At 38.6% G+C, this 26698-nt stretch overlaps 2 protein-coding genes across 8 annotated transcripts in view; one reads left to right on the top strand and one right to left on the bottom strand.

The window, feature by feature from the left end:
* AIDA (axin interactor, dorsalization associated) overlaps positions 1 to 5078 on the top strand; it is a 47863-nt gene extending 42785 nt beyond the window's left edge. Inside the window, exons 8-10 of the mRNA XM_061382275.1 lie at positions 1115 to 1237; positions 3020 to 3137; positions 3249 to 5078. Coding sequence (XP_061238259.1) covers positions 1115 to 1237; positions 3020 to 3137; positions 3249 to 3345 — 338 coding nt within the window. The 3' untranslated portion in view covers positions 3346 to 5078. The remainder of the gene's footprint in view (positions 1 to 1114; positions 1238 to 3019; positions 3138 to 3248) is intronic.
* A 2157-nt stretch (positions 5079 to 7235) lies between these two features.
* Positions 7236 to 26698, bottom strand: part of MIA3 (MIA SH3 domain ER export factor 3) — a 58196-nt gene continuing 38733 nt past the window's right edge. For 3 of the 7 annotated variants that reach the window (XM_061382262.1, XM_061382266.1, XM_061382268.1), the window contains 22 exons: positions 25132 to 25153; positions 24327 to 24415; positions 23999 to 24076; positions 23805 to 23915; positions 22715 to 22786; positions 22432 to 22536; positions 21627 to 21749; positions 21405 to 21516; positions 20171 to 20226; positions 19777 to 19867; positions 19490 to 19628; positions 13228 to 13329; positions 12513 to 12573; positions 12366 to 12401; positions 12223 to 12290; positions 12002 to 12102; positions 11696 to 11833; positions 10883 to 10951; positions 10679 to 10758; positions 10470 to 10541; positions 8795 to 8945; positions 7236 to 7798 (listed from right to left, as the gene is read on the bottom strand). In XM_061382262.1, coding sequence (XP_061238246.1) covers positions 7485 to 7798; positions 8795 to 8945; positions 10470 to 10541; positions 10679 to 10758; positions 10883 to 10951; positions 11696 to 11833; positions 12002 to 12102; positions 12223 to 12290; positions 12366 to 12401; positions 12513 to 12573; positions 13228 to 13329; positions 19490 to 19628; positions 19777 to 19867; positions 20171 to 20226; positions 21405 to 21516; positions 21627 to 21749; positions 22432 to 22536; positions 22715 to 22786; positions 23805 to 23915; positions 23999 to 24076; positions 24327 to 24415; positions 25132 to 25153 — 2190 coding nt within the window. In that variant the 3' untranslated portion in view covers positions 7236 to 7484. The remainder of the gene's footprint in view (positions 7799 to 8794; positions 8946 to 10469; positions 10542 to 10678; positions 10759 to 10882; positions 10952 to 11695; positions 11834 to 12001; positions 12103 to 12222; positions 12291 to 12365; positions 12402 to 12512; positions 12574 to 13227; positions 13330 to 19489; positions 19629 to 19776; positions 19868 to 20170; positions 20227 to 21404; positions 21517 to 21626; positions 21750 to 22431; positions 22537 to 22714; positions 22787 to 23804; positions 23916 to 23998; positions 24077 to 24326; positions 24416 to 25131; positions 25154 to 26698) is intronic. The other 4 variants (XM_061382265.1, XM_061382269.1, XM_061382264.1 and 1 more) reach the window with 3 other exon arrangements.

The raw sequence follows: 26698 nt of genomic DNA, 5'->3' as shown, positions 1-26698 counted from the left end.
AACCTACAGTTTAAGACAAATCAAACAGATGTGGACTAAAATTAACTGGAGGGAATGCTTACCAATCATAGAAACATTCAGACCCATGGGTTCATTAGTACCAAGTAAAAGCAAAAAGGATTTTGGCAACAAAGAAGGATTTTGACATGAAAACACCATGATCCTCAGCACTGCTGCTCTGATGCTTTAGCCTCTGGTTCTGTGGGCTCTCATCGGCCTGTCTACTGCAGAGTATTTATACACTAGGTTATTTGATAGGCCATTCATAAAACTGAATCTCTCTCTCAGGAATGAACACTTGTAAAATACAAAAAAAAAGTAATGAAATATAGATATTATATTACCTTTGCATATGGTTGAACTCAAACGTGTTTTATGTAAATATCTTCAGGAACTGAAGTAATCAAACATACTCTCTTGTTTGAAGGTCCCTAAGATGGGTCTGTTGAATAATACATAAACAGTTGAGTGATCATTAAATGAGTCTGTGTTAGATTTTATTAAACTGGATGATTCCTGGCTCCAGAAATTACAGCCATATACCCTACATCGTGTGCCATCTGGTTATTGTAAATCAGCTTATGTTGTAGCACATAGCACCAGAATTTAAGTAATAGACATAAGAAGTGTTCATTCCTGGCAAGGTTTCGTTGGCAGCTGTCGTGTCCACTGTTTGGTCCTCTGACATGAATACAGCAGGGTAATGCTGCTGATGTTCGATTTACAGGCCTTTCCATGCCGTGCACCTGGGCAAGGTTGGGAAGTAGGGGTAGGGGCACCACTGTGGTGTATTACGTCCCCAAACGCAAATCACAAAACACACTGGCCTCCTCCCCCAGAAGACACCTCTTAGCCAGAAGGATTCAGTTCCATGATCTGTAAGGAGGCTTCCTTCTCCATCCATGGGGTCTCCCACCCTGTTCTGCGCCCTCCACATGACCTCAGAAACCAGTCACCTTCAGGTATCTGCTCACCCTAGACACGGGTTTCTGTCAGCCTGAGAATCTCCTCTCAGCTCTCGCCTCTTCAGGAAACACAGCCCATTGTGGTTCCTTTGCAGTTTTTAAGTCTGTGTGTTTGAGGGCTCTGAGCAGAAACTTTATTTCCTCTCTAGATCTGAATGGCATAGATTTAACTCCTGTGCAAGATACTCCTGTGGCTTCAAGAAAAGAAGATACGTATGTTCATTTTAATGTGGACATTGAGCTCCAGAAGCATGTTGAAAAGTTAACCAAAGGTTTGTGATGCTAAAAGTAGAACTATATTCAGAATTTGACTCTTCCTTTTCTCCGACTTTGAATCTGTTGTGTACAGTGCTGTCGTTTTAACTGAAACTAATGCTGGTGAGCATACTTCATGCTGATGAGCATTTCAGTTATTCTTCCTGTAGGCTATTTTCATTTTACATCTTGCTCTTATAAATGCCATGAAGTATAGAGCTGTGCATACCATAAATGCAGGAAATATATTATCTAGAGATGATGCAGATGAATAATGAATTTTTTTAATGATGGTATCATATTTGAACTTTAATGTTTCCAAATATGACTTTACTTTTGCATTTATTCAGACCTCAGACACAATCACAGGGACAAGGAGATATATCCATAGCTGAAGAAATGTGATCTGCTATCTTAGAAATCTGTGAGGATTTTTAATAATAAAATGCCTCTATTATTGCTGTGGAAGGGAGAAGAGAAGCTACTATTTTGTGGACATGGCAGGGTCATGCACCTAGGGACAGAAGGCCACTGGTAACCTAACAACTGTGATCCTGTGTGTTGGTAGTAGATGCTAAATATGCCTGCCTTGGGAGTTCCTTGGTGATCCAGGGGTTAGGACTTGGCACTTTCCACTGCCGGGGCCTGGATTTTAGTCCCTTGTCAGGGAACCACGTGGTACAGCAAATAAATAAGCAAGCCCATCTCCCCCTCGATCACATCCCTTTGCCTCCTAAGCAATATAGGTTTTTCTTTCCTTGACATGCAGAGTGCTTCATTTGGACCCAGGCGCCAGAACTGCACACACATTTCTGAACATGGTGAAACTTCTAGTCAGTTGGTAGTTTTGTCATCCATGAAAGTGTTAGATGTATGTTGATTGTCTATAAAAGCAAAGCAAGACCCAGCACCACTCTGATTAAGGCCATGTTAGTAAGGAGTCGGTTAAGAATGAGAGCCCGGCATCCTTCTGTCTCTTTCCTTGCTTTCATTAGAAATTAATTGTTTTTTGGCTGTGTGGATGAGGCAACTTATTCTGTTTGTAGTGTTTTTCTGTAGGGAGGTGGAGAGAGCTTATCTGTAGGACTCTGGGGAGAGAAAACTGTTTTATCACCACTTGCTCATTGTGTGTGTGTTTTTTTTAGGGAGAGGGGTGGGAGTAGGTCTGCTTTCTAAGCATCTTGAAGTGCTGTCTTTACAGAAGGACTTGTTATTCCAGGAAAAACAAAACAGGGCTTTGGACACTGAAAAATGTATTAGGAAGTAGTTAATATTTAAAAACTGAACCAGCACATGATTTATGTTGTTCAAACTTAAAAACACCCCAGATACTGAATTTTTTAACTTTTGAGTTTTTAATTTGGGTGGGGAAAAACTAAGTTTGGATTTTTTTGATGAGCTCTTTTAATGTGCCTTTTCTACTTAATGAGTTTCTGAGTAATGTTCATACTTAACAAGTATCTTCTGTGTTCTTTTTTGTAGTATTTAGTGTTTTCTGTTCTTAATATTTTATAATTCTGTGGATAAACTTATTTGCATTCTTGAGTCAGGCTGGCTCAAGTTTTGCTCTACTTTGTAGAGTTGGGTAGTACAGACACATGCCCCTCCTTTAGGTGCAGAAGAGTTTGGGGGTGACACAGTCAGCTGTATCATCAGAGACATCAGTCTGACAAAGGTTACTTTGCTGTGACCATTATGACAGTTGTTGCTTGTTCACTGGCCTCTGTTGATGAGAGAAAATTTTTTGAGACCCTAGAATGGGCTGTCTGTGGCTAATGTGTTTTGCTTTAATTCCTTAGGTGCAGCTATTTTTTTTGAATTCAAACACTACAAGCCTAAAAAAAGGTTTACCAGCACCAAGTGTTTTGCTTTCATGGAGATGGATGAAATTAAACCTGGGCCAATTGTAATAGAACTGTAAGTGATGCACATACAGAATGAGTACTAAGGAGTGGTGGCTAGTATCTCATCTTAGTGTGTGACCTTGGAATCGATCGCTCATCAACGGTTTTTCTGTTGTGGTTACAGATACAAGAAACCCACTGACTTTAAAAGAAAGAAATTGCAGTTATTGACCAAGAAACCACTTTATCTTCATCTGCATCAAACTTTGCACAAGGAATGATCCTGACATGAGTATCCTGGAACTTCTGTGAATCTCACCACTCCATAGAATCCATCATTGCTCTGTGTAGCATATGCACCCATCAACAGGCAGGAAGCAACCCGGACCCAGGCCGGCAGGCCAGAGTGAGTCCATTACAAGCTGTAGCACAGAATTCAAAGTCCAGCGTCACTGACATAACAGACTCTTTGGATACAGGCTTATTGTAGATCTTGAAACGTTTTCACTTTCCTATTAATTGTGCAATTAATAGTCTCTTTTCTAATTTACCACTACTCCCGCCCAACTTCCTGGAACAACACTGTTGTGGGTGGGATGTGCTCATCTTCAAACATAATACAGCAATAAGAATGTGCTAGAGTTTACACACCTGTCCACTTCTGCTCCAGTATGCTCTTTAGCTTTCCGAGTTAATGTCAGACTTTGGGTTGATGTGGGGAGAAGAGCATGAGACTGCTAGAGGAAATGGGACCAATTGTGCTGCCCAAGGTCAGTCTGGAAGTTTATAGGCTGTTCCTTAGAGACAGCCTCAGTTCACCCCGATCTCATGGTTTTCCTGCCTAGAAATCGTGTGCCTTGGCCAGTCTCCCACATGGGAGTGTTCGCAGGTTGTAGCTGGAATTTTTCCAGATGACCAGATTGTTCTTTTGAAAGTGAGCATATTTTTAGTCACGTTGATTAGCTTTTTTCCTACATCACATTGTTATTCTTTCTGATAGTGATTCTAGGGTTAATGAAACCATCTCAGAATAATTACAAATTCTTGGTGGGTTTATAATGTCTTCTAAATCATGTAATCTAAAAATAATTTGAGTCAGATGCTAATGAGATACTGCAGGAATAACTGCTGTTTTTCTGACAACTGATTGTGAAACCTTAAAACCTGCATACCTCTTCTATAGTGATGAGTATGCAAATCTGAAGATATTCTATTTTTTTTTATATAGGTAGATAGGATTGCCATTTATTTCCTATTTAGATACATTGACATTCATCCATATGGAAATATGCAGGTCATTAGCTTATTATAATTTGACTATTTACATTCTTTTGACTTAATAATGGGGCCTAAGTAAAACTTTCATAGTACATACACGGTGGATATTTGATACACAGAACATGAAGATTTGGGGTGGGCGTTCTGTGGGTTAGATGTGGAGCCCACATATTTAATATCACTATTTTAAATGACCAACACTAGAACGAGCAAAATGCAGTGCCAGCACTTGGCCTATTTTTAAACTAGTGTAACAAGCCTAGTCATACCATTCAGTATGTTTGCTTTTTAAAATAAGTAACCATAATTCAGTTCCAGCTGTTACACTTCAAGAGACCTCGTCTCCACTTTCAGCTGTCTGTCCAGTCAGTTCTCTTTACTATGATGATGTAAAAATTCTCAACAAAATTGTCTTGCCTCTCATCTTCATTAGATTAATTCCAAAATCATTCTACCCACAATTATCTTGAAGGGATGAAGAATTTGCCTTAATAAATTACTTTGTTGTTCATGCAGCTCTTATAGACTGTGAGTTGTCAGCCCACCCCCACCCCGACCCAGCGTGTAAGCTCCTCAGGGGGCAAGAACCACATTTTCTCCGTGTCGTGTACATTTTCTGAGGTGCTTGGCAGCACTCTGTACCCTGTGGAGTACTCAGTACCTTTTGTTTGATGTTGCTGACAAGACCTAAAGATAATCCCTTAAAAAATCTACCATTAAAGTGTAGCAAAACTGATACATTGTTCTCTTTTCTCATAGACCGTAAGACATGAATATCAGTGATTGTTTATGTCACACCTGCTGTCATTCACAAAAGTATGGTTTAGATGAACTACAAATGCCTCTCATCAGTATTAACAAAAAGCTTAGATGGAACAGAGTGATTAGCTTAGCTCTGTAATTCAGATCTGAGTAACAAAATGAATTGACAGAGTAGACACAGAATACTCCACATCCCACAAATTCTTTTCAATAAAAAATATCAGCTAGTGAACAATAACCACTACTATAGCAGACTTTCCGGCTGAAATATTGCTGCTCCATAAAAGATTATTTTAGCAACTAAGCCAAGAAAACAGTTAGCTGCAGGTGAGTTCTGAATTAGATTTAATCTTCAAGATTGGCCAAGCCTGGTGTTGCTGAGAAATGATGACCCCCACACCCTCTCTACATTGGCAGCTTGCCTGGGCCATGCTGAAGTGGTACAGAGAGGGTTCTGGGAGGCAGCGGTGTTGGCAGGATTGGGGCCACTCAGGCCACACTTAGAATTTCTCTACAATTTACTGATTTTTCAATAATATGAAATATAAAATGAACACCAAAAAAGGCTTTAGAGGTAAAGAAAAAAAAGACTCCAGATTTGATTTTTAAAATAGATTTAATGTACCTTTGCTACTTTATTATCTTCCTGGTATAATCTATATTAAAATATTAAGTTCTGAAATTATTATTCACCATTATTTCATGTCCTGAAGAGACTGATATACTCAAAAGCTGTATTTGTGACTTAATTTATTTTCCTGGTTAAAAATAACTTGAGTTTTCCTCCTAAAATTTCTATTTTGGATATTAAATAGGATGTAAAGATGGAATTTCCTTTTCCTGAAAAACTTCTTATATACTCATTATGAATTTTGGAAGACTCGTCTTCCTTCAAAGGCCTTTCACTTTAGTATTAAGAAAAGGTTTTTGTTTCACAGTGAAGAATTTACTGTTAAGGTATTCTTGGTGGATTCCTCTTAATGGTGGCAAGTCATGGTCTAGATATCATTAGGTTCATCACATAGAACTCGAGAGAATGGGAGAGTATGATCTAGCTATGAACAAGAATGTAAACCTTTTGTAATTCTGATTTAATGAAATCTGATTCTTAAAATGTGCTTAGTTACTAGAGCTGAAGTGTCATAAGTTAGGACTTAGAAATAGTGTTTAAAAGACATTGTATAGTAATGAGTGTAGTAATTACGGTGTATTCCTCGATTCTCAGATCTTTTTGCTTTTAAATGTAAGTGCCAGGATTCAAATATTAACTTTGTAGCAGTATCAGTCAATGAACAGAACTGGGTTCAGCCCATGGTTGCTGACCTAGGGCCTGTTACAAGGCTTATAACCCTAAATCATCTCATAGTATTATACATGCTTTGGTCTTTTTTTGCCATATTCCTTGAAAGCCAGTGGCAAGGGATAGGAGAAATAATAAACTCTACATCTTTTAAAAGAAATTTTCTTACTTTATGGTCGCAACATATCATTTTCATTTTTCTGTTACGCACCCTTAACACAATAATAGTAAAAGCAACAGAACAACAGGTTAAACAACTCTTGTTACATGTAAACTCATACTCAGAAAACCACTCAAGTCAAAACCAATCAGAGTCACGAGAAAACACGTGCCTGCTGTCCAAACAGGCCTGGTGGCATCTCTGAAGCAGAAGGCAGGCCTCAGTGGTGATGCTTCCCGGTGACTCTGAGGCTGAACGCCTGAGCAGCGGCCAGGGAGCGTGCTGCCAGGTCACCATCTTCAGTTTGGGGAGCCTGAGCTTACGTGTTTCCAAAAGGGTATAGATCTCAGGAGAAAACAATCCAATGAATCAACAGACACTTGGGAAATGTTAATAACCAAATTTTTATGAACTATTACTACAAAGAACTTAAGCAAGAGAGGAGATAAAATTTTAGTGATCTTTAAGTAAACATTTTTAGCGTAACAGCCTTTGCGACCAGATATTTTTTAAAAATCAAGCTTATAAATACCATTGCTCTATATTCAACTGGTGTACACTAAAAATAGGATAATAAATGGAAATACATGTTCTTATAGCATTTCCACAGGAAATGTTCATACTTTTCACAACATTCTAAATCATTTAGCAGTAACATATGCTACATGAACTAAAACACAGGTATTTTTTTATTGCACATTTCAAAGTTGTAAGGAGGCTCCAGCTTACAAGATGGTTTTTTATTTTAAGGGGGAAATATTTTTTTAATTGTTTGGCTCAAAAATGCACACTGCCAGGGCAGCTTAGATTTAAAAACAAACCTTTTAAAATCAGCTTTTGGATTTTGAAGCCAATGAAAACCTTAACTGTAACGAATAGTGCACAGTCTACTTTCTCTCAGACTGAATGTCCAAGGTCAGTTATGGGCTCTGTTTTAAAGCCGGTGAGCAGTCCTGGCTAGTGCCCTGAGAGGCAGGCGGGGGCTCATCTCTGGAGCCGGAGGGCGGTAAGTCTCTTGCAGCAGAGGAAGGTGGATAATCCTGGGGCCCATGATTGGGGGGTGGTAATCGGGTACCAGGAAAAAAGTACTCTCTTGGGCCGAGAGAGCCTAAAGGTCTAAAAGGTGCATGTCCTGGTGGTAAAAATTCTCGAGGGTCGAGAGGCAGGTCCCGTTTTCCCGGTGGAACACCTGGTGCATATTCTCTTAAGCCTAGTGGTGGACGCATACCAGGACCTGAAAAAATTAAAATTAAGTCATGTAAATACATACGAACACACTTAAATTTAGACAGTTCCCAGTATGTTAATCAATTTCTTATACCCCTGGAAGTCAGGTGGTGGCTCCCGACTTTACTGATGAGGCAAACAGGCTCAGCAAGTTTAAGTTACATGCCTGTGGCCAGCCAGTCACAAAGCAACAGAGGCTGGACTTCAATATCGCTCTACCTAGCTGGTGGTTTTTTCAACTATACAATTCTGCTGTATCTTGTAAGAGTTGATTTGTACTCAGAAATACCATGCATCATACCAAGATGACAGATTATGAAATAAGGGTTTCACTGTAAGTAAATTTTGATAAAGGAAATCCCATAGTTACTGTGTCAATTAAAAATGCACACAGGAGCTCAGCATGGACCTACACATGCCATCAAAATCAAGGTGTCTGCCCTGCTGGGAAAGGCCTGCCAGCTCCACCTAATTGAATTCAGCAGCTTTCGACCTATTAGCTGTTACATTCTACCTTCAACACTTCCTTCCTATTTATTCCCAAGGTGGGTAGTGATGGCTTCATCTTTCCTTTTATACTCTGTGACCCATTGCTTATGCTTCTATTATGGTGATTATAAGTTTTATGTTGTATAATGTATGTATGTGTGTCCTACAGGATCCCTTAAGCTCATGGAGTTAGGACAGTTAATTCTATCCACTACAGAGCCTAGTACAAAGCCAGAGATGTTCAAGCAACATAGCAGAAGTAGTATTTCTGACTTTCTATGAACAGTCCCCCTTTTCCCTGTCTACAAGAGATTCCTCCTGTGCATCTCAGTATAGGGAGATGATGCAGCACCCCTTGAGTCCTAAGAAACTGGTGGAAAAGTTCAAATGTATCAGCCAGCTTTACCCTTTCATTGCACAGCCCTGCGACAGCAACTGTTAACATTTTACTAGGGACTAGAATGAAAAGATGAACACACTTTACAAGCCCATTACTACCATTCAGTCATCATACCAAAGGGTGGAGGGAGTGGCCGAGGTCCGAAAGGCCCACAGAGTTGAGGAGGTGGTCCATATCGGATGGGTGGCAGTAGAGGGCCTCCCACAGGGGAGCTCATGAGGGGTGTCCCTGGAAAGGGAGGGGGCCCTTTTGCAGCCATATTAACCTGCAAAGCAGAAGTAATGAAAGTTGTGAATTACCTGGATATAATAGACAAAAGCACCAACACCATAAGAGCTAAAACCCACTGAGCAGATGTCAGACACTTGTCCAAAGAGCCAACTAGTGCAACAGAACTCCACCCCTCCTCTCCATCCCCCTGAGAGCTCAGGCAGGTTAAGAGAATGTCAGAGGAAGGAACCCTTTCACCGTAATCATATTATTGCTTGTATGTGCAAACAGAGAGGAAGCAAGAGGACTGTCAAAGGATATTAACAGAGGCAATTCCCAACTGAAAAATTCACCATACCACACACACTATAACCTGTGTCTAGGGCAGCCCCTCCCTCTTATCACCACAAGAGCTCCTTTTTCCATATTAAGAACGGAAAGAACAATAAGGAAAAAAATCAATTTTCACACACATGTAATAAAAGCTACTATTCAGAGTACCTTCAATTTCCTTTCCTATGTTATAAGATGTCATCTTGTTTTAAACATGAGGGAAAAGCAGCACAGAAGAGTATTAGATATTTGCTGAAGGTCACACAGCATATAAAGAGGCTGAGTTAGAATTCACTACAGGGGGTCTGACTCCAAGCCTGCACTCATCCTCCTCTGCCTCCCTTCTGTCAAAGGAAGCTCCACTCTTTCTGAAGTCTGCCACTCCAAAGGGGTCTTGGGTCTTCTCCAGGTTGCCCTGGGATAAAAAGAGCTCTCAAGCAATGTGTCCTAGAGTCCTGCCCTGGAAGTCGAAGGAGTTCCACACAGAGACAGTGCTATATATACACGAGTTCAGCAGGCACAGCTCTAACAGCCACCCTCATTCTCCAGCAACATCATCCTTTGTACTACAAAATACTAACCTGTACTTCCCTATGGGAAACTGGGTTGGAAATTCTCAATAATGAAAATATGTATCTTGATTTCAACACAGTAAAGCGCTCTGAGGTATAATCATAGGACTCACTAGCTGTCACAGCTATGCAAGTTGCAAGAGAAGACCCTTATGTGAACATAATTTAAGGCTACTGCTGGGAAATGGCATAATGGGTAATTAAAGATTTCCACTATTCAGTATTTCACTTACAGCAATCAACCTCTGTTACCAATCTGTAATTTCAGATTATTCACAATACGGCACAGGGTTTGCCTAGTGTACTACTGGAGATATTCTTAAATAGCATACTTCCAAATATGATGAATTTATGTAATACATAATGAACTGATTTGCCTTAGAGCTCTCATCATTGAAGCACATACCGTATAGCGTTGGAGTGATGACTTTTTCACATTTTTTTAAGGTTATTTACAATAGATGCTCTAAAGAGATTAATCACTTAACCAAAACAGGAAAAAGGAGTAAAAACCAACCAACCAGACTTCAGCGACCCAGAAACACTTCAAGGTCATAAGGTCAGTATCGCCATGCAATTTTAAGCAAAGCAGATTAGCGTCATGCTCCTTGGAACTTTTCTAGAAATACACCAAGTAGAAAATGCAGTGTTGCTCTCAACCTCTAAGTACTTACTGATACTGGATGCTCAGCCAAAGAAGGAATGCTGGGAACTGAAGGGCCTTCAGGCTCTTGGGGAACAGTTTGCTTTTTCAAAAAATAAATGAGATGGTACAGATAGACACATAAAAGGGAAATGGATAAGGCAAAGAGAGGATGCTGTAGAAACAGTTACATGTGTCCGGAAATACCTAATAACAATTCAAAATGACCGCAGATTTTACCTTGCCCTCATCCATCACCTTAGAGGGCGAAGAGCTTCTGGAGCTGCTGTTCACTGTGGGAGCAGCGCCGGATTCTGGATCTGTGGGAAGCCAGAGAGCAGACTTAGGCTTGTTCTGACTTGTATACGCGCTCTGAGGACTACAAAGGCCTTCGCCCACTTCCTCCACAATCTGAGACTCTGTGAACACACTCAGGTCCCTTACCAGAGGCAGAGGGTTTCCCAGATGCCTCAGAGGCCCATCGAGGTCGAGGGAGAGGCCCATCCACTGATCCTTGAGAGAGAGGTAACAGAGTCCTTGCATGAATTTTTCAGAATAAACCAACTGTGGACAGGTCAGGGTTCAGTTCTACCTAAAGCAAAATTTTAAACGGATCTCCCAATACATATGAGGAGAAATCACTTACAGTTTATGCACAAACCTATAGAATTAAAACAAGACCTATGTGGGACTGAAAGACCTGCACGCTAATAGCACCAGCACAGTCAGGTAGTTCAGGCCGCCGGCAACTGTTTAGACCTTTCTGTCTATATGTAATCTGACTTCTGTATCTTAACAAGTATAAACACATTTATGATTAGAACTAGACTTAAACAGCATTTCATATTAAAGTAATGAGTAGTATATGTACACTGCATTAACTATAAAGTTTAAGGCTACTTTTATAATACTCAAGAGAGGAACTCAACAGAAATTTAAAGATAAAGGTTTATACTTCATAACAAAAACCTGAAAAGAAACAATAATCAATGATATTTTTATATACACTATATATAAATGTTTATATTTGTTTACATATATGTTCACATATAATAAATACAATAGTATAATAGTAAATAAACGCTTTTTGTTCTAAAGCAGATCTAAAGTAGACTATTTACTCACCAAGACTAATTAATCCTTCTCTATATTGGACAGACCCAAATTCTCAACTGTTGCTTACATTAGCAACAGAAGTCTCAAAGAAGGAAAGAACTCTTGAAACAGTTTACCACAAGGTAACATGGCAATGCTCACCAAATTCACTTCGAGGCATCTCTCTTCGATTAAGCGTAGCAGACAGAGGTCTTGCGGGCGGGTCTGCCGTCAGCGGTGGGGAGCATTCTCCACCGCTCACAGGAGATGGGCCAAAAGAGCCATTCTGGCTCAGGGGACCTGCAGACAATGAGGAGGAGTTTGCATTTTAACCTTTTTTCTTTAGTAAGTTCTTGGGATTATTTCTAGGGCATCATAAATTTACACACATATTACAGAAATAAAAAGTAACTTAAAACACATTTTTCACCAAAATATAGACTGCTGCCATTTAAAAGTACTCCCTACCTCTCCGTGGAGGGTTTTGTGTGTTGGGTCTTCCTGGCATTGGTTTTACAATCACAGGTTCTTCTTGCATCATTGCCATCTTTTGGGTTAGTTCCAATAATCTTGAATATAAAGAAAGAATAGACTTAAATATGAAACAGAAAATTCCTTACTGGATATCATGGCACAGCCTTTAAAAACTCTTAAAACACCCTGAAAATATAAGTTTTAAAAACACATACTTATGTCTCAAGTTGGCAGCTTCTCTCTTCTCTTCAGCTATAGCTCTTTCTGCAGCACGAGCTTTGAGCTATTGGGAGGAAAAAAATCCAGAATAAGCTGTGATAGACCACATAAAATAAAGAAAAGAAAAAAAAAATCTTACCCAGTTATCGTGAGCTTTCTTCTCATGAGTAGCAATCTGAAAAAGACAACCCATCAAAAAATATGTTCAAGGATTCTGTATAATAGCTATTTTAATAATCTGTATCAGATAGCAAAGAATTCTGCCCTGTAGGGCAGTATAATTTACCTGGTTTTTAAATGAGCGCTCTGTTTTCTGTAGTTCATCCTCCATTTCTTCAATTCTCCGCCTAAGGGTTAAACTTCCTTTTATTATTTAAAGTGCAACTGCATAAAATTTTACACAATCTTACCATGTTCCCTTTAACAACTGTACCCTTTCAGACATTACCCATACATACAAAAACACATTTTTCCTGGTTATAGGAGCATATTGTGATTAAAACTAATACCACATAATTTCCTTCTTTAAGAGCTGGAGATTCTGAATTGATACATTATAATTTCCTTAACTGCTCTTCATATGTTCTCAAACAATCCTGCTATAAATCTTTCTCCAGAAAGCTGTATCTCCTTTTAATTATATCCATAGGAAATTTTCCAGAGCTATGACTACTATCATTTTAATGATTTTTAGATACATCATACAGCAAACTGCCTTCCAAAAAAGATTTCGCCAATATATAAAACCACTCAGAACTGCTGGCATGAACCAAGCTTCCTCAGTCTTGCTAGTATTGGGTGTAAGGAAATTTCTGTTAATTTAACATTTTTTCCTTTGTTAACTTAAAACTTATGTTTTCTCATGTTAATTAAATGTTTTGACCATTTATTTCTGCTTTGGTGCTATTTTTGTTCTACACAGTGTAAAACAGTTTTGTTTTGAAAAAATGCCTACAGTAGTTTCATCAGCCACTGACACCCTTCTCAGAATCTGAACTCACTTGTAAGTTTTCACTTCCTCTGCCGCCAAAACCGCCTTTTCATCTGCAGCTGACAGCCGCTGCTCTCTTTCTTGCCGCTCATACTCTTCTTGACTCAATTTCCTAAGATAAAATCAGTTGTCAAATGAAGGTGCTTCTCTTTTTTCCCAGCATTCTGTCTAAATGTCTCTAGGTTACTTTCCATCCTTTCCAAAACATATTCATACAAAGTCATAGGAAGGAATTCAAACCTGCCACTTAGGGATAAAAATCACTCTGCCTGTTGGCAACACTTGCATTTTTTAACTTTTCACAATTCTCTACTCACTAGTAAATGAAACAAACAAATGGAAAAAAATGCTGCATCCCATGGGCAAGTTTCTTGTGTTCGAGACAATGAGAGCTCATTTTACTTCAATATGGAGAGCCAGGGCTGATCAACCTAACACAATCAAGCTTACTAGGATAGAGCAGGGGATAATTACGGCTCTTATTTCTACCATGGAAAGGCCTGTAATTACTTCTCTTATTTCAATCTTGGAAGGACTATTTTTCAATCCAGACTGGCACCATGATAATTAGTCCTCAAAAGCCTTTTAGAAAGTCTTCCAATTGTGCAATTAACCATAGAACACTTCCACACTTCAGATGTGGAACTTCTACTGTGTATGTCAATGGAACTATGATTAGAGGAAAGAGGAAAATCTTAGAATTGGCAGTGACTATTGGATAGAAAAAGAATCTAAACTATCCCATAATCAGAGTATCATCTACAGAAACTGGTTTTAACTTTCAAGTTCAAGATATTAATATACTATAACAGAAATTTTAATGGTAGCAACATGTGATAATGGTTTTAAAATGCTTTTTTTTTACCTTTCTAGTACTTTGACTATAGTTCTGATTCAAAAGAAACTTGAAACTTAGTTTCTATGAATCAGAAGCATAATCAGAAAAAAACACAGTAAAAACAGTAATCACAGAGAAAAAGAGATATATTCTTTTGTAACTGTCCATTCAATATTTCAGCAAGTGTCTTATGAATGGCTAAAATATACTGGTTACCTAGTAAGATGCTAAAGATAACAATATGCGTGAAGTACTCTCCCTGTACTAACAGAGTGCACTGTTGAATGCAGTTTAGCAGCGCACTTAACCACAGAACAATCCTCTAACTCTGGCACAGGAAGAGATGTGAGAAAACTGGGTCTTGAAGAAAGATCACAGACAATTTTCCTTCCAGGAATTGAATGACTTAGTGTGAGAACATTAAAAACATTAGACAAATAGAACATTAGACAAAAATATAAAGAACATGCTTGAAGGCATCAAGCTAATACATGAGGTCACAATCCAATAAAAAAAGGAATCTCAGAATTACAAGTAAGCTTGCCATCTGAAGTTACTTTTCCCCTAGGTTGACCCATGCACTGAAGACAATGAATAGATATGAGGAGGCTGAACAGAGTTCAACAGATTCCTGGGGGCACAGAAAACAAAGCAGAGCTAAGGGGTTCCAACAAGGGGCATCCTAGTAAAAGCCTTGGGTTATGTTGACACTAGAAAGAATTGTGTACTTGGAGTACCAAACAAACAATGCAGTGTCCTTTGAAGGAACTAAGTCATCTCTGATCTTTATTGCTGACTGGATTAAAGTAATGGCCACCTGCTAGAAACCAACTGTTTTTTTCCTTTAGGAAAATAACACCATCTTAGGCCTCCAATTCCTTCTACAGTGTGCACCACTCAATCAAAAATGCCTAGGCACCCCACAAGACACTGTGATTAAAATCTGAAAGACAACAGAAATGACTCATTGAGGATCCACATAATGGAATTATCACACAGGCTTTAAAATAACTGTGCCTTATATATTCAAGGAAGTAAAGATTACAAATTTCAGCAAAGGATTAGAAATATAAAACTAAAACACAGTAACTGATGTTAAGAACTCAATGAATGATTTTAGTAGCAGATTTGATAACTGAAGTGAGATGCCAGCACACTGGAAGATAGATCAGAAAAAAACATACAGAATGAAGCAAATACAGATGACAATGTAGGAGACACAGGGGGAAGTAATTTTAAAAGATTTAAATGGAATCTCAGAGAAGAATGAGACAATTAATATGTGGATTAAAAACCCAAAAATTCAGCAGGTGTCAATGACCTCAAACGCATAAATGCAAAACAGATTGGGGGTGGGGGGTGGGGTGGAAGGAGAAGAGAAATGAAAACCAAAAACACCCATACCTAGGCAGCTCCTAATAAAACTGCTGAAAAACCAAAATAACAAAGACCACAAAGGCAAGGGAACAGGGAAAATAAGAGTGATACTAGATCCGTGAAGAAACTTTAAAACCAGGAAGAAATTGGTTATCTTTAAAGTGTTGGAATTAAGTAACTTCAAATATCCCAGAGCCAGCAGAAGATCCTGAAAAAAAGGAGTCAAAGATGTATTCACACAAAGATAAACTGGCCACATCTGTCACTAAAGGATGTTCTTCAAGTAGAATGAAAGGGATTCCAAATGAGAGACACCGAAGGTGCAGGGGAGAAGGAAGAACTACCAGCAGACCTCAAAGATACTACAGGTTCAGTCCCAGACCACCACAATACAGCAAAGAAAGAAAGGGGCTTTTGGAACTATTTTAGTCTCCCAATGCATATGGAAGTTCTGTTTACACCGTACTGTAAGTAGTGCAACAGCATCGTGTCTGAAAACCACATACAAGCCTTAACTACTGAACACTTTACTGCTAAAATACGTAACCATCATCTGAGCCTTTATGATCATTTTGTAATAGTAACATGAAAGATCACTGATCACAGATCACCACAGCAAATATAGTAATAATGAAAAAGTCTGAAATACTGTTAGAATTACCAAAATATGACACAGAGACATGAAGTAAGCAAATGCTGTTGGCAAAAATGGTACTGACAGACTTGCTTGACTCAGGGTTGCCACAAACCTTCAATTTCTAAGAAGTGTAGTATCTGCAAAGCACGATAAAGCAAAATGCAATAAAATGAGGTATGCCTGTAAATTAAGTGACTACCGGCTGGAAAGCACTATAGTGGACAATAAAAACAACTTGTGGAGTTCAAATATACAAAGAATTAAAATGCAGGAGCATCTAAGTCAGGATGTCTATTAATTTAGTAAGTCCAGGATGCATGCTGTCGTCTTTAGAGTAATTACATGAAGACAATTAAAGCAACCAATAACTACCTAGCTTACACAGGGGAAAAGCAGAATTCTGAAAAATATTCAAACAACCTAAAAGACACAAAGAAGAAACAGAAAAAAGAACACAGAACAGGCCACCAAATACGAAGAAAATATCAATATGCAGATTTAAACCTTAACAGGTTTAAATACATTATAATTAGGAATGACATTACAAGGAAAAAGAAGAAATTACATTATAAGGGAAAAATGAGTACTCTGAGTAGTCACCTACTTCCGTCACAACTTACTCTAGAAAAGATTTTAAGGCACATAACCATTTGAACAGGCAGGAGATTGCCAGGTGGAAATAAAGTAAAAGGACATTTTTACTGCAGAAAGGCAGTATGTGTAATGACAAAGAAGCTCAGAGTGGCATGAAGAAACCGTGGTCAGGCTGCTAAGGCAGCATCAGGAGTCGCAGGAAACACACCTGGAGAGACCGCCCAGGATCACAGAGGGGCAGTGCCCTGTGCGCCTGCTGGAGAGTTCAAAATTGATCCTGAAGGAACAGAGCCTCCTTGACAGATTTTAAGCACGTGACAACATAAAAGGACTCATAGTTTGGGAAGTTTGTTCCAGCAGCTGTAGACTTTGGAAGAGGTATAAGAAAGAGAAACTGGAGACAGGTGACTAGTTAAGGTAAGGGGTGGCAGAAGAGATGATTCGAGTTTGAGCACACACAATGGCTTTGCGGATGGAGTGCAGTGTGTGCCCTGACATGTGACTGAGTGGATGCTGGAGAGTGCCGTATCGTACTGACTTTATGTATCATAAAGGCAACTGCCATTCAGGTAATTCAAATGACTACCAGTGTCAGAGAAGTGCTTTTTAAAAAATAATAATAATGAAATGAGAAATATTTGTCTAAAGCAAACAGTTACAACTGGACATGGAACAACATCCAAATAGGAAAGACAGAACATCAAGGCTGTATACTGTCACCCTGCTTATTTAACTTATATGCAGAGTACATCATGAGAAATGCTGGGCTGGTTGAAGCACAAGCTGGAATCAAGATTGCCAGGAGAAATATCAATAACCTCAGATATGCAGATGACACCACCCTTATGGCAGAAAGTGAAGAGGAACTAAAAAGCCTCTTGATGAAAGTGAAAGTGGAGAGTGAAAAAGTTGGCTTAAAGCTCAACATTCAGAAAACGAAGATCATGGCATCTGGTCCCATCACTTCATGGCAAATAGATGGGGAAACAGTGGAAACAGTGTCAGACTTTATTTTTGGGGGCTCCAAAATCACTGCAGATGGTGACTGCAGCCATGAAATTAAAAGACGCTTACTCCTTGGAAGGAAAGTTATGACCAACCTAGACAGCATATTCGGAGAAGGCAATGGCACCCCACTCCAGTACTCTTGCCTGGAAAACCCCATGGATGGAGGAGCCTGGTAGGCTGCAGTCCATGGGGTCACTAAGAGTCGGACACGACTGAGTGACTTCACTTTCACTTTTCACTTTCATGCATTGGAGAAGGAAATGGCAATCCACTCCAGTGTTCTTGCCTGGGGAATCCCAGGGACGGGGGAGCCTGGTGGGCTGCCATCTATGGGGTCGCACAGAGTCGGACACGACTGAAGTGACTTAGCAGCAGCAGACAGCATATTAAAAAGCAGAAATATTACTTTGCCAACAAAGGTCCGTCTAGTCAAAGCTATGGTTTTTCCAGTGGTCATGTATGGATGTGAGAGTTGGACTATAAAGAAAGCTGAGCGCAGAAGAATTGATGCTTTTGAACTGTGGTGTTGGAGAATACTCTTGAGAGTCCCTTGGACGGCAAGGAGATCCAACCAGTCCATCCTAAAGGATATCAGTCCTGGGTGTTCATTGGGAGGACTGATGTTGAAGCTCAAACTCCAATACTTTGGCCACCTGATGCAAAGAGCTGACTCATTTGAAAAGACTCTGATGCTGGGAAAGATTGAGGGCTGGAGGAGAACGGGATGACAGAGGATGAGATAGTTGGATGGCATCACTGACTCGATGGACATGGGTTTGTGTGGACTCCGGGAGTTGGTGACGGACAGGGAGGCCTGGCGTGCTGTGGTTCATGGGGTCGCAAAGAGTCGGACATGACTGAGAGACTGAACTGAACTGAAAAAGCAAACCAGGTACTTAGAGCTGGCCTGAATAAAACTTGGAAAATCTAAATTGATTTCTTGGTGAGCAAAGAATTAAGAGAAAAAGTCAGTGGTATGGTTTCAATGTTTAACAGCATCTGGCAATAGCAACCAAAGCATTTGGAAAAGATTAAATTTCCTTAGCAAAAGAAGCTTTCTCACAGACTGCTATAAACACCAAAGAGTGAACTACAGGAACAAACACAAATAGCAACTGCCACCAATAAGCTACTTGTATAGAGAGTTCAGGTATTTTTGTGAAGAAAATTTTAAATGAACTACAAAAGTATATCTTTCAAAAGATACCTAACTCCTAATTTGAGATGTCTATTTCAAAAGATTAATACCTAAATACACCAAACAGGTATTTCTAAATTCAAAACTCCCAATAACCTTGCCATATTTATGTATTATATATGTATACTCTGAATATTTGACCGTATTAAGTTCAAAAACTTACAATATTGTCAGTAACTAAATATTCTTTTTAAAGTATAATGATTCTACCAAAAATCATGTCTTATAAATCCCTCAGGATTTTTAAAGGCTATAAGAACTAGAACGAATGTAAGACAAATAAGAAGGATGTAAGTGACAACAACAAAGAACACTGGAATGAGCGGTGGAGCTGCAGAAGGGTGCAGATTATCAAAGAAGCACTTTCAGAACAGCAACTGTTAGTACCAATAACTACCACCCTTCAGGTAAATTACAGGCAATAATTTCTGACAATTAGTCAAAATGGAAAAAAAATGCAAGTTATGGGAAACAGGGTAGAAAAGGAAGAAGCCTTTATCTATACTAAGTATAGATAGAAAATACAATAAACAATCTTTAAAAAAGACAAGATTATCTACAGTAGTACATGCATTTAGTTAGATGACAATATTGTTAACAATGAAGCACCATAATCTTACTTTTGTAGAGCCATCTCTTTCTGCTGATAGAGTTCATTTAGAATCTCTACTTTCTGCCTCAGTGTTTTGCATTCATCTTCCAGCACAGTTTTGGCAGACTGAAGTGAGCTGCGATCCTCTTCTAATTTCTTTATTTGGTCTACAGGGGATAAAATATCTTAGTTTTGTGTGTGTGCACAAGAAACGGAGAACTCGTTGACGGGGGCAGTATTAAAGGGGGTGAAAAATATGGAAAGAGGAAGTCATTCTTTATTTTTCCAACAGCAATTTTTTAAGAAGCAACCTACCTTCCAGGTTACACTTAGTGGACATGGAGGCTCTGAGTTTACACTGTAAAAGTTTCAGATCCTCTTCAACTACTGATATTGCAGTCTGTGTCTAAAAATTGCAGAAGAGAAAAATATTCTTAAAAGTAAGAATTCTTGATAGTAAATAGTCTTATATTTACTATTCTTAATAATAAATACTCTACTTCTCAATATTCTTACTAGTAAGAACATTACTATCACAGGCACTTATAGTGCTGGTGCTTTAGTCACTTAGTCATGTCTGACTCCTGCGACCCCATGGACTGCAACCTGCCAGGTTCCCCTGTCCGTGGGATTTCTGAGGCAAGAATACTGGAGTGGGTTGCCATTTCTTTCTCCAGGGGATTACAGTACTCTATAAAAAGGATTATACCCGAGAAACGTCCATCATCTGCTTAATCTGATTCTTCACCTTCTCACTCCGGTCACCTAAAAAAAGAAAAAAAAAGGATTTCATTGCTCTTTCCTTCCTTACTGTTTAACTATATGTCCTTGATTTCCCCCAAACAATTACCATGTTCAAACATTCAAAGAAAAAACAAACTAACCAAAAGAACTGGATTAGGCTATTTGACTTCCAAGAGATTTGCAAAGTTAGATTGAAAAAATTAATGAATTCCCAGTCTGTACAGTAAAAACATCCATGCAGTTCTTGAGCAGGAAGGAATATGTGAAATATAGCTTTTCTTCTCTCTTGGACCCACCCGCCCCCAGTCAAATATCTTCTTTAGAAAGACTCCCTCCTCTCCTCTCCCCTGGAACCTGCTACCAGGTATAGTTTAAAACACTCCCAATTGGGCAACATTCAACCCGGGATTCAGTGTCTAGAAATACCTCCTTCATCAGTAAACACTGTTGCCCTTTAGCTTCCACTCTCATTGCTTAGTTTACAGCTCCCTGCGGCTCAGTACCTTGAAAACTGGTTGCGGCCCTAAAACCACAGAGCTACAGATACAGTAGACATGAAGCTGAGAAACAAGTTTCTCCTACTGAAGAATGTTCAGGATGCAGAGGAGTGAGACAGGACTGATGCTGCTCTGGCGCCAGTGCACATACCCAGCTCTCAATGGAATGGGAAAGCCATGTCAGTGTTTACCACATGCCTAGCTGTACTACGACCCAGTAACCACCTCGGCCCAGTGCACAAAGCCCTGTAGCCCTCAGTGTTCACCAGAGATTGGCTCCGGACTTCCTTCCCCACACCTCCCCCACAGGAAACCAAAATCTATGGATGCTCAAGTACTTTATATAAAATAGCACAACCTTTGAACATAACCGACACAGACCCTCCCACATATTTCACCTCTAGGTTACTTATAATACCTTATACAATGTAAATGCTAAGTAAACAGGTGCTGGCATGAAGCAAATTGAAACTCTGCTTTTTGGAACTTTACGGAATTTTTCTCCTCCCAATATTTTCAAAACGCAGTTCGCTAAATCTGCAGATGCAAACCCACAGATTTGGAGGGCTGACTGTACAAATTCAGTGACAGGCATCTACAGCTGGAACCCTTAATAGGAAATTCAGTCTGCAGAAAAAAGCATTGGTGTACTTAAAGACAAGAAGGCACAAAGAGGTCCAACCTCCCAGAAACCAATCGTACCTCCCACTTCTCCATTTGCTAATTCATCTGATTCACTTCCTCCTTTATTTTGATCCTCAGATTCAGATTCACAATCTAACCGATTCAACTGTGTAATGCAATTAGTCAAAGCCTAGAAAAGAAGCAATAGGATATTTATTAGAAACAGCCTCTCAATTTCAACTGCACAGATTTCATGAGAATTTATGAGAATTAAGCATGTATTCAAGAAAATGAACTCACATTAATATTATCATCTTTGTGAGTGAGAGCTACTTCTAGATCTTTCTGAGACTTCTCAAATGATCTGATTTGCTCACTGAGCTCAGCATGTGATTTACTCCAGTCTTTGATTTCTTGCTGCAACTGAAAAGTTAAAATACATGAATTTCCAAACATTATGTTTGCAGAGGAGGCAGCAGGACCACATGAACGAGACAGGGAAGCGGGGACCACATGAACGAAACAGAGAGAAACAGTGCTTCTCTCTGGCTTGTCACTATGAGCTATGGCTTTGGTAAAAGGAGAGGAGAGAGTGGCTCTAACACTCAGAACTGCAGTGAGAACCTAAGAGCTGTCAGGACATTGGTCTAGTGTACTGCATCCTGCAGAAAACTGCCACCAGTTCAAATAACTCACTTCCAGTAGGAACAGAAGGGCAATAGCTCACTGCCTACCAGGTCCAGACTCCACATCATGTAACCTTCTCTTGGTCAGAGAGGCAGTAACTCCTCAAAGGAGGGTAACAAATACCTAATTCTTTGGTCTAAGCAAATCCCTCGCCCCCTTGAGGCTACTCAAGTTAGTAACTGGTTGGTGCTGGATGAGACAAAGACTAAACATTCTGATAGCTACAGGGAATTGCATAAAACAGAAGACCCAGAACAGATGGAGAATGTATACATGCACTCAATCTGGGGAGCACAGTTTATACTTTGCATACCTAAAAATAGAATTCTGCATACATACTTCATTTTCTTAAAAACATATCCAAGAAATAATAATACTTGGTTTTCTAGTTTAATCTATGATGCTAACTTTCCTTTACCTGCTCTTTCTTCTTCTTAAGTCTAGCATTTTCTTCTTGAACCCGATGGCATTCAGACTTCACTTTCTCTTCACTAAGTTTAGCTTCATTAAGGGCAATTTGAACCTAATGCAAAACACTGCTATTAGTGCAGTAATTCCAATGAAAAACACACAAAAAAGTTACACTTTCCCAATTAATTCATATGGTTTTGGTTTTTTGCATTTCCTAGCATACATCAATGTTTGCTCCTCAAAATACTAAGATATCATATTACTATCTTGCAGGAATTGTAGAGCATTACCTCTGAAAATTCTGAGGCATTCACTGAGATAACATCCTTTAACTTCTCTATAGATTTCTTATTTTCTGATATCTGCAATGGGGAAAAAAGGGCACAAAAATGTTTTAGGACTGCAGTAGAAACATTGGGATATATGATAAAAGGAAGAAACATTAACAAAACACATCCCAGTGCTATCCCCTAGGTACTGAGTAAAAGCAAACGATCCAATTTTGGCCTATGAGAAAAGTCAAGAATGTAGAAACATGAGGAAAGAAAATACTGAAGATATAAACGTTTCATACCATTCACAACTTTCCTAGTTATGACATAATGTGGTACATGATGGGATTAAAAAAGTCAAAGCAAAGAAAATGAAAAAAAAATCGATTAGACCAGTTCAAATCAATGAATTTTCCTAGTGGTCAAGAAAAAAAATCCCAAAGTCACTTAAAACTTCTCTTGCTAAACTAAAAATGACTGCACTTGAGGGAGAAGAGCCAAATCTCAGAAACAGAATTCTAAAATTTACAAAGATACTCTGCCTTGTCACGGAGATGGAGCCTAACTCTTCATGCTTTAACTGTGGGTTGTGCACAGTAACCTTCTTCCAAAGAGTATACTATGCAAAGGATGGCAAAAGGGTTAATTTCATAGCAGAGAAACCTGTCAAATACTACCTCAGTCAGGTGATTAAGCTTAACTGGGTGTGCAATATATGGGAACATTCTCTATTATTTTTGCATTTTGTATGTAATTTGAAAAATGTTCAAGTATTTAAAGTTTATTTTTAGAAACAAAACATGCAAAAATAAAACAAGGTACTAAGACCACACAAAGGGGCAACTATTTCTTCGTTGCTCTCCATGTTTCAAAGGGCAGGGCCAAGCAACGTGAAAATTACCCAGGGCAGAGGACAAAAAATGTTTTCTAGGCCCATAAAAATAGTAACTTGGGAAAATCCCACAAAAACGCACAAAAGTAGGTTCCACTTCCCTGACTTTCAATATGACTCTAGTTACAGCACAGGAAAATGCAGAGTTCATCTCACCCAACCTACAAAATAGTTCAAAAGCCAAATTATAGCAACACTTAACAGCAAAACTCTTACCAAGTCCTGATTCTTAGCATTCTGTTCTCTCTCAGACTCTAACATAGCGCGTAAACTTTTAGCTGTGTCTCCCAGAATTTCATTAGTTTCTTCAAGACTCTTGATTTTATCCTACCAAAAAATGGATTAAAAACAACCATTCATTATTTTTCTTTAGTTTTTAGAATGTAATCTCAAAAAGAAGAAATTTTTACCTTAAATTTAATTGCTTCATCAGAAAGAATCATGTTTTGTTTCTTGGTTTCTTGAACATGTTTCTTTGATTCCTTGATCTATATAAAATAAAGCATTCAAACTTTAGAAACATAAATTATAGAGCTATCAAAACTTATCTCCAAATAGGAGATCGCTGAGAAGAAAGCAGTAAGACATGTATGATGACTGCTTCATATTTGAAGGGTTTGTAGGAGATAATGAAACTTAAAAATATGATTTAAGAACACTGTAATAACTGAACTATAAGACAGGAGGAAATAACTCAAGACAGAACCACGCGGGGGAGAGGAAATGAAAGAATACTACCTTCTGCTCATAACTTGACAATTTTTGTACAAGTTCTGCATTTTCTTTCATGATATTCTTCAACTTCTCAGAAATTTGCTGTTCAGTGACTAAAAAGGGTGGGAAATCCATAAAATTATCATGATCACTAAAAACTGAATTACCCAATGTATTAGCAGCAAAGACGTGTTATCTGGCACTTTGAGGTAAATGAACTTAGCAGAACTATTATGCTTTTAAAAAGAAATCTGTGTTTAATAGCAATAAGGGTATAAACATATTACTAAAATTTAAGAAAAATATAATAATAACCCTTATTTCAATGAGATTCCACTTCAAATTTATTTCAAAGATAAGAAACATAGTAAAATGTTTTAGCTCAGTATCTTTCCCCTTCGTGGACATCTTTCTTCTCAGAAAATATGATCACTTCAAATATATTTCATTTGAAAATAGAAACAGAAAATGCAAGCATACTGACATAGCTCTATTCCTCAAATTATCTACTTAAATATTTACTGTATTGAATTAATCATTAGCACAGGAACATGTTCACAGGTAATAAATTGCATTACATCAACATCCAAAGTCAGTCTGCTCAAAGTGAATCTTCTCCCTACACTCAATTTGTTCCACCTCATCTCCTCTCACCTACTAGCGTCACCATCTACTCTGTCATCTAAGCATACAACCCGGGATTAGTAAAATATTCAGGAATTAATCAGAGATCAGATGTCACCATTTCTACTTTCAGCTTACATAAAACTCAGATCAAATATCAACACTGAGGGTACAGCACAAAAACAAAATAAGCCTGAATATTTACCTTGATATACTCTACTCTTTACCTAAAAGAGAAAAAAATAAGCTTGATGTCAAGACATCTTACTAATAGAATTATTATAGTTCTTAACACAACAGTCAAATCATAACCAAATGAAAATTTAACAATGATTTGATTAAGCATAAGGATCCACAGGATTAAAAAATAGGAAAAGGCTAAAACATTTCAAATGTAATCGGTAGTGATATTTCATAACAGTTCCTGATGGATAAATGCACTAAGGTAAATACCTTATTTTTGCAATGAAAGACACATCCACGTATTCTTTAAATGAGCACCAATCTTAGTAAATGAGCACTTAAGTTCCATAATGGAAAGGGATTATGAGATATCTGAAAACTGCTAAGAGAGCAGATCTTAAAAGTTCCCATCCTAAGCAGGGAAAAAATCTTGTAACTATGTATTGGTGATTGACTGTCAACTAGACTTTTGGCAATCATTTTGCAATATATACAAACATCAAATCATTATTTTACACACTTGAACCTAGTATATTACTTGTCTGTTATACCTCAATTTAAAAAAAGTGAAAAAGGAGTAACATTTTCCTGTTAAATACACTAATGCTTCATTTACCCAAAACCATTTATTTGACAGCCCCAAATAGCCAGAATGAGATCTAGAAACAAAGATAGCTGAAAAAGACTGAGGAAACAAATTAAAGGCATAATCAGGGAACTAAGATATGCTTCTTCCACCAGAAAACATCTTAGAAATCCTAATCAAAGTTGGCTACTGGGTGAATTTAGAAATCAAATACATTAGACCATCTGATTTTCCCAACTTCCTAAAAATTGAGGTCATAAATCTAAAAGGGAAAAGACTGCAGAGGGAAAAGTCAGACAAGACTTAGCAACTAAACAACAACAAAAGGAAAATACACAAGCAACAAGAGAAATAACAGCCAGTATCTTCTAAATCATCCCCTAGGGTCAGCACTGAATTACAGAATAAAATCCAAACAGTACTCAATTTTTTTAAAAAGTATACTGAATGTCTCTGTAACCTACTCCCTTTGTCAAACGTCATAAATGGTGATGAGATGCTCAGATCAGTCCACAAATCATCCACGATATCTCAGTATTATTATAGTATCTAACACCATTTTAATGATGCTCTCTACAAGAAACTCGGAGAAGGCAATGGCACCCCACTCCAGTACTCTTGCCTGGAAAATCCCATGGACGGAGGAGCCTAGTGGGCTGCTGTCTATGGGGTCGCACAGAGTTGGACATGACTGAGCGACCTCATTTTCACTTTTCACTTTAATGCATTGGAGAAGGAAATGGCAACCCACTCCAGTGTTCTTGCCTGGAGAATCCCAGGGACGGGGGAGCCTGGTGGACTGCCTTCTACGGGGTCGCACAGAGTCGGACACGACTGAAGTGACTTAGCAGCAGCAGCTACAAGAAACTACATTCAGTTTCAACACAGAAATTAATGACAATTTCTCTAATGCCACAGCCTTGTTAATGAGAAAGTAAGCTTCCTTTATCCTCCTCTCACCCAAATCAATAGGTAGGAGAAAGCAGGAAGAAGCAAGAAACAG

This window comes from Bos javanicus, chromosome 16 (assembly GCF_032452875.1).
Source record: "Bos javanicus breed banteng chromosome 16, ARS-OSU_banteng_1.0, whole genome shotgun sequence".
Lineage (NCBI taxonomy): Eukaryota > Metazoa > Chordata > Mammalia > Artiodactyla > Bovidae > Bos > Bos javanicus.
The sequence above is the reverse complement of the archived record's forward strand: the minus strand, read 5'-3'. Positions and strand labels throughout refer to the sequence as shown.